Source organism: Drosophila innubila (genome assembly GCF_004354385.1).
Source record: "Drosophila innubila isolate TH190305 chromosome 2L unlocalized genomic scaffold, UK_Dinn_1.0 4_B_2L, whole genome shotgun sequence".
NCBI classification, from domain to species: Eukaryota; Metazoa; Arthropoda; class Insecta; order Diptera; family Drosophilidae; genus Drosophila; species Drosophila innubila.
This window is the reverse complement of record NW_022995372.1, coordinates 957,214-964,582: the sequence shown is the minus strand read 5'-3', so window position 1 is coordinate 964,582 and position 7,369 is coordinate 957,214. Positions and strand designations below refer to the sequence as shown.

At 47.6% G+C, this 7,369-nt stretch overlaps 1 protein-coding gene across 1 annotated transcript; it reads left to right on the top strand.

Moving 5' to 3' along the window:
- Nucleotides 1-1,295: 1,295 nt before the first annotated feature.
- LOC117781367 lies at nucleotides 1,296-5,340 on the top strand. Its single transcript, XM_034618115.1, has 3 exons — nucleotides 1,296-1,458; nucleotides 1,495-3,243; nucleotides 4,015-5,340. The coding sequence occupies exons 1-3, from the start codon at nucleotides 1,337-1,339 to the stop codon at nucleotides 5,186-5,188; spliced, it is 3,045 nt and encodes a 1,014-aa protein (XP_034474006.1). The 5' UTR covers nucleotides 1,296-1,336; the 3' UTR covers nucleotides 5,189-5,340.
- The last annotated feature ends 2,029 nt before the right edge of the window (nucleotides 5,341-7,369 follow it).

Here is a 7,369-nt window from a genome sequence, read left to right as displayed (position 1 = left end):
AAATATTAAAGCGGAAATGTTAATATGTTGTTATGTTGTGCATACGCCCCGTTGGCTGCATACAAATTTTATATATTAACCGGCAATGGGGCTCAGTGCCTCGCAGTGTTTGGCTTTGCTTTACTTTTGCCTTGCTTACTTTACTTGCATGCTCGTCCATAATTGCAACATGCCGCAAACACAAGCCACAGCTAGAAAGAGCAGGGGAGAAGAGAATAGCAGGGTTGCCAGACAAGTCAAATAAAAGCCGCGGGCCGCACGATAAAAACCCGAGTGAGCTCACAGTTTTGAGAGGGTAACAAATTATGAGCGACTGCCACTACATAGACGTCTATAAGACGGGAATGGGTCTCGTTTGTGCCTCTTTGGCCTGGTGTTGTTATGACTTAATGCCGCTGCACCAAGTGACAGTTATGATGGAAGTACACCGTGAACGGAGGGCTTATTAAAATGTCACAAGCTCCAAGTTTATGGCAGCTGCATTACACAGCTCGCATCAGGGGCATAACAAACAAGAGGGGGGGTCAATTGTTGCCAAGAATGCCAGAGAAATAATATAGGTCAGCTCGTTTCAATAGGCTAAGTTTTAAAGGAATTTAATATGCTAAACTGGGTCTGAGCTTTTTTCAATTTAAGAGAAGCTCGCACTTGGTCGAAATTTGGTTAAATAAATTTATCTTTACATTCAAAGTCTAAAAATTGACTTATGAAAAGTTAAGTTTTTTCATTTACAAATAGCTTTTAAAAATCAAATGGACAGTGAAGGGAAGATCAATTTTCCAATTTTGATGCAGAACCCAATTTGAGATTAAATAATGAAAAATCTGATAATCCGCTCGGAAATTGGCTAAGATTTGACAAAGTTATGACAATTTGATAATGTAGCTAAAGGCGTTAGGCATGGAAAAAATAGATAGTGATTGGTAAAAAAAAAAACAATTGTCCAATTTTGATGCAGAATGAAAAAATAAAGTTAAATAATTAAGAAATTGAAAACCGGCAAGTAAATCGGTTGAGTTTTGACAAAGTTATGACAACTTAAAGTTTATAATAATGAGTCAAGTTGTCAAGGTAAGGAGGAAATGGTCAAGGCGTTAGGCATGGAAAAAATAGAAATTGGTGATTGGTAAAAAAACAATTTTCCAATTTTGATGCAAACTGAAATCGGTTAAGACAAAGTTATGACAATTTGAAGTTTAAGATTGATGCAATTTCAAAATGGAGACCAAATTATAATGCAAATTTTTGGTATCTTTTATTTTATTCACAGGCGGCAACATCAGCTGAGCGGTATCCCGTTTCGGTTTAGAAGTTGCGTTCAGTTTCCTAGTATGCGATGGCAGCAGCGACAGCGACACTGGAGGAGGATCGATCGCGATCACGGCCCCACGACATAGCCAGAGATAATAGCGCCCAGGAGCGAACGCTGTCCACGAAGGTGCGACGAAAAGAGGAGAGGCGACGAAGAAGACGAAGAAGCAAGAGGAGGCAGAGACCACAAAGGCGACTGCATCCGCCGATACCGCTGGGTCAACTGCTATGGCTGCTTTGCTGCCTCAGTCAGCTGCGGGCCGAGTGTCCATCGGTGTGCGAGTGCAAGTGGAAGAGCGGCAAGGAGTCCGTGTTGTGCCTTAACGCCAACCTCACACATATACCCGAGCCCCTCGACGCGGGCACCCAACTGCTGGACCTAAGTGGCAACGATATACAGGCCATACCCGATGACAGCTTCGCCTCGGCTCAGTTGCTCAACCTGCAAAAGGTTTATCTGGCCAGGTGTCGACTGCGTCTCATTGAACGTCACGCCTTCCGGAAGCTCATCAATCTCGTGGAGTTGGACCTGAGTCACAATCAACTCGCCGCGATTCCCTCCCTCGCGCTCCACCACGTCTCGGAGCTGCGGGAGCTGCGACTCACCGGTAATCCCATCAGTCGTGTGCCGGACGACGCCTTCGCCCATGTGCCCCAACTGGTGCGTCTCGAGCTCAGCGACTGTCGCCTCTCCAGCGTGGCAGTGCGAGCCTTTGCCGGACTGGAGAGCACGCTGGAATGGCTGAAGCTGGATGGGAATCGGCTGAGCGAGGTCAGGTCGGGCACCATCACATCGCTGGCCTCGCTGCATGGCCTTGAGCTGGCAGGCAATGCCTGGAACTGCAGCTGCTCCTTGAGACCGTTGCGTGCCTGGATGTTGCTACAGAATATTCCCAGTGGCATTCCGCCCACATGCGAATCGCCGGCGCGGCTAACGGGACGTGCCTGGGACAAACTGGATGTGGATGACTTTGCGTGTGTGCCACAAATTGTGGCAACCGATACGACCGCCCATGGTGTCGAAGGACGCAATGTGACCATGAGCTGCTATGTCGAGGGCGTGCCACAGCCGGCGGTCCGTTGGCTGCTCAAGAATCGCCTCATCGCGAACCTGAGTGCCGCGGGGGCGGGCGAGGATGTCGACGAGCCGCGCACGGCAGCTGCCACACAGGGCCGCAAAACGTATGTGGTCAACATGCTGAGGAACGCCTCCAATCTGACCATCCTCACGGCGGACATGCAGGATGCGGGCATTTACACGTGTGCCGCCGAGAACAAGGCGGGCAAAGTGGAGGCCAGTGTGACGCTCGCGGTCTCGCGTCGCCCCCCGGAGGCGCCTCTCGGTGTGCGCATCGTGCTGCTCGGCGTCCTCGCCGCGCTCCTCTTTGTGGTCGGCTCGTCCTTTGCGGCCATCTGCTTCTGCTCGCTGCGGAGGCGCCGCAAGCTGCGTTTGTGGAACTCGGTGCCGCCGGTGCGACGCAGCGAGAGCTACGAGAAGATTGAAATGACGGCACGAGTGCGTCCCGATTTGGGCGGTGGTGCGAGTTGCGGTGGCGGCAGTGCCACCGGTGCTGGTCTCTTTCAGGATGCCGAGGAGCAGGGCTATCTGCGGGCCGCCCACACGCCCCTGCCCCTCAGCGACAACGATGCGGTGGGGCACGGACACGGACACGGACAAGGAAACGAAGCGGCGATTGTAAATCCAAGTGCTGGCAATGGCAATCGACGCAATGGCGACTACCTGCATGTGTCGACGCACTGCGACGATGATGAGGACGAGTCACTGCAGCAACAGCAGCTACAGCCGCAACAACAACAGTTGCCACAACAGTTGCCACAGCGCAAGGGCTCCAATGCCATTTCCGCATCCGCTGCGAATAATTCAGTGGAGGAAACGGATCTGCACATACCACGTCTGATTGACATCGGCGGGTAAGTTGACATCCCTACCAGCCCTACCGACCCTACCAACCCCACCCACCCTACTCTTTTGTCTCATCTCTCGCTTCCCACACATGTCGTTGCTTTTGTTCCGTGCGGTTCGTTACTTCGAGTGGCAATTGTCCTGATGCAGCTTGCCCCGTCAAAGAGCTGTCATGCTCGAGTGCTTGCCCCGCCCGGATGCATCCGTCGTGCGTCGCTCGTCCATCGTATTATGGGCAACACTTGACACTTTCCACTTTCCGCTCAAGTGCTGACACCTCCTTCCTCCACCCTACTGCTTTCCTTCTTCCTTTGAGCAGGGCGCGTGCTAATGATGCGCGAAATATGCGTTGCCTGCCACACGCGGCGTATGAGTGTTTTATTTTTGGGCATCCTCGTTGATTGGCGCCTCTTATGCCTTTGGTGGGGCTACACTATTCCAAGTACTACTCATGTGCAATATAATGAATATCTATGCTGTGTAATAGACATGACCAGAGGAAGAAGAAACGGAAGCTACCTCAATAACGTTCTAGACAGAAATAACTACGAGTTTTATAAAGAATGGGACTTTTCAATCAGTGCACTGTTTTTAGTGGAGCTAAGAAGAAACAAAGAAAAAATACATGTAATTGAGATTAAAGTTATTAAAGGCATACAAATAATAGGTGTATTGGATAGTTTGTTAGTATAAATCGAAGCTTTCCTCCTTCTCTCCCCTGTTCCTGTCTCTTTGAACCGCCTTTCTATAATGTTCGCTATGCTTTCCTCTCTTTCTAGCACCGACTCCGCTTCTAGTTCCATCTCAAGTCAAGTGGATGCCGCTGCTCGTCTGGCTGGCTACGCAACCACCTGGAAAACCACGCCCATAGCAACCACTAAGATCACATCGCCACACAGTCAACCAGTGGGAGCAGCTCAGTCCACAAGCACGACGCCCTACAGCCACTATGGGAATCATGCGGCGGATGAGATGGCTACCTCCGTCTTCTGCAGCAGCAATGGCGATGGCCAGGAGCACGATCTCTTCGACAGCAACTATCCGGATCTGCTGGACATTGCCAAGTATGCTGTGGCCCAGGCTCAGTCGCAGTCACAAGCCGGCCACGCCTATCCGCCAGGAGCGGCGCCCACAGCGAATGGAGGACTTTGCACACTGCCCAGGAAGCTGAAGCACAGTGGAAAGTATTTCCGGAACTCGTCGGACAGTCAGTCGCCGTTGTTGGCGGACAACTCCAGCAAGTATGGAAGCAGCACGCTGGGGGATGGAAGTTTCCTGAACGAAGCCATGGGACTGGGAAGACGCTACTCGGCGGAGTCGAGCTATGCGAACTACGCCAGCACCACAACCTACACGGGCGGAGGACAACGGGCCAATAGCTTCTTGAATCTGGTGCAGAGTGGTGTCCACAAGGGCGGACTGCATACACATCACCTGGGACACAAGCCCAGTCTGCCCTCCTCCCCCGTGCAGCATCAACGCTCCCTGAGCAGCGCTGCGACGCCGCTGCTCGACTTCTCGGCACTGGCGACACGGGCGGCGGGAGCGGCCAACTCCTCGGTGGCAGCCTATGACTACCATGCAGCGCAGCTGGAACGCTTCCTCGAGGAGTATCGCAATCTGCAGGATCAGCTGTGTAAGATGAAGGAGACCTGCGATACCATACGCAAAAAGGAGACGCCACTCCGTGTGGCAATTGGCCAGTCGGCTGCCCAACTAGCCGATCCTGTGATGTACAGCGCGGCAACCGCCTCGCACAGCCCGAAGCCCCAAACATCCACCCTCAAGGCGAAAACCCTACTGCCAGGACAACCTCCCGATCCGCCGCCCTATTGGCTGCACCGCAATGCGATGTTGAAGCGCCTCAACGCGGAGGGCAGTGCGGCAGGTGCGGGCAATGGCAACGGAGGCGCCTCTTCGCCGCAGCCCGGCCAGGATATTTTCAAGAGCTAATCGAACTTGTGTACAGCCAATGAATAAGCCACAAAACCAAATTCCACTTCGGACACTACCGAAGCTCCCATAAACTTGCAGAAGTAGCTCAAAAATAGCTAAGGAACTACGAACCAGTTTAAATTTTAACTTCATCTAAAATCCGTACTAGAAATCGCATCTATTTTTTTTTATATTTGTTTTACACGTAATTTAATATAATATAAAAAAACATTAATGAACTTGAAGTGCAATATATTTTTTCGTTAGTGCATATAAATGACTTAAAAGCTCGCTGCAAGGTTATGTAATTCACTTTTGAAATTTCGCATAGTTAGGATTAGGTAGCTGGGGTTTATCACTGGCTTCAAAGGCCAGCCCCTCTGTTGTATTATAGAACACACAATTTTCCACTCTTTCTACTCGCTACGCATATTAACAGTCAGTCACAATGTAAGTGTATAGACAGAATCCCAATCCCAATCAAAGATTCCCTAACTATTCCTTTAGACCCACTCCTTTCACAATCCAGCGAATCACTATTTAAAAACATATCTCTCTCTCTCTCTCAATTCCTTTCCCAAAAGTTCCCCCAGAAGCTCTCGTGTTAGTCCAACTAAAAGTGTTTTTGTATTTTAAGCGATCTAATTAATTGATAATAATAATATTTATAATTAAAAGATAATAAAATATTTATTGTAAGTGGAATTGAGTTGGCACAGACTGCAGGCATTGATTGATTGAATGATTGGAGTATTGTTTAATTGATTGACGTTTTATTAGAGTTTTAAGCTATGCAAAAATTCAAACAAAGTTGAAGATACGAGAAATGAATCAAAGCCAACTCAATTCAGGAACGAGAAATTGTAATTAACAATAACAACAACAGCAACATTATATTTTAGGGTGTCACTAAACTAAAACTCAAAGACAAAACAAAAGATTATAAATAAATTAGTTGAGAATTGAAACAAAACACGAAAAATAGAAAAAAAAAGAAAAAAAAAACAAAGCAAAGCGAATTTTAATGGCTTAAAGGAGGGGGATGGGTGAAGGGGGAAGTAGAGGAGGGTCAATGACTGGCTCAATCGACAGCCGTGCAAATGTTCATTTCCGGTTCGTGGCACCAATCAGCAAGTGGGCGTGTCAGGGGGGCAGCGAATGAATATTCAAAGTAATTGTCGCTTGTCGCGCGACATTTGCTTTTTTCTCTCTTTCTCCATTTTGGGCGTGTTTGCTTGCCACGCCCCGGTCAGCTGGTGAAATTAAACAATAATTTTATAGCGCACACACACACTGAGACAAATCGCGCCAATTGGTTTTGTATGAAAGTTGCAAACATTTCTTTTATTTCCTTTATTTCGCTTCGCACAAATGAAGTTGTAAAATGCAAATGAAGTCGCGTCCTCATCGTCATCATCGTCGTCGTCGTCGTCGCGTTAAAGTTCATGTTCGATGTGATGTCGCCATAAAGCAGGATTAAAAGGAATTTATGAACCTTTGACACGGACCAAAACCAGAACCAGAGAACTCGAACCCCAAACCATTAACTCAATTTCCACTTCCCACGCAGCGCCCACAGTGGCCCCCTCTCGACAACATGATATCTGTTACATGCGGGCTCTATTCTCGCTCCCCTTCCCTCTCTCTTTCATCCATTCTTTCTAGCTGACACTGCCTTCTACACTCCCTTACACACAACATCACACACATTGTCACCTGGCGCTGCTGACATTTTGTTGACCTGCAGGCATTTGAATAAAAAATGTTTTAAGCGCCATTTCCAATGTGAGCTCTCAACGTGAACAAACATTTTAATATTTTTTCACATATTTATTTGTGTTCTACAAATCTCGAACAGCGCTAAAGCAACCCAAAAACAATTTTTGGGGTTCCTGAAAATAGGAAACCATTGCATTCAAATGTCTAAAAAATGCGTAAGAGATTTGACAAAATTAAATATTTATTAAATTGAATTAAAATATCTTTATATTGAATAAAAATGCATTACAAATATGTTCGAAAACGTGAAATCTCATAAATTTTAGGAACACCAACATTTTGAGCGGTTCTTTTCAAAACATTTCCCTTCAAAATCTCTAGAGATTTTTGGAACACACCTGTTTAAAGCTGATTTTAAACACTCAAAACTAATGAGGTTAGTCAAATGCCTTTTTAAAAGTTTAAAAAAATGTTGCCTAC

Excerpts from the sequence above, each read along its gene's own strand:
- LOC117781367 (XM_034618115.1), top strand. The coding sequence starts at position 1,337 with ATGGCAGCAGCGACAGCGACACTGGAGGAGGATCGATCGCGATCACGG. Across the intron at positions 1,459-1,494 it reads GTGCGACGAAAAGAGGAGAG|ACCACAAAGGCGACTGCATC; the intron begins GCGACGAAGAAG and ends GAGGAGGCAGAG. Across the intron at positions 3,244-4,014 it reads CGTCTGATTGACATCGGCGG|CACCGACTCCGCTTCTAGTT; the intron begins GTAAGTTGACAT and ends CTCTCTTTCTAG.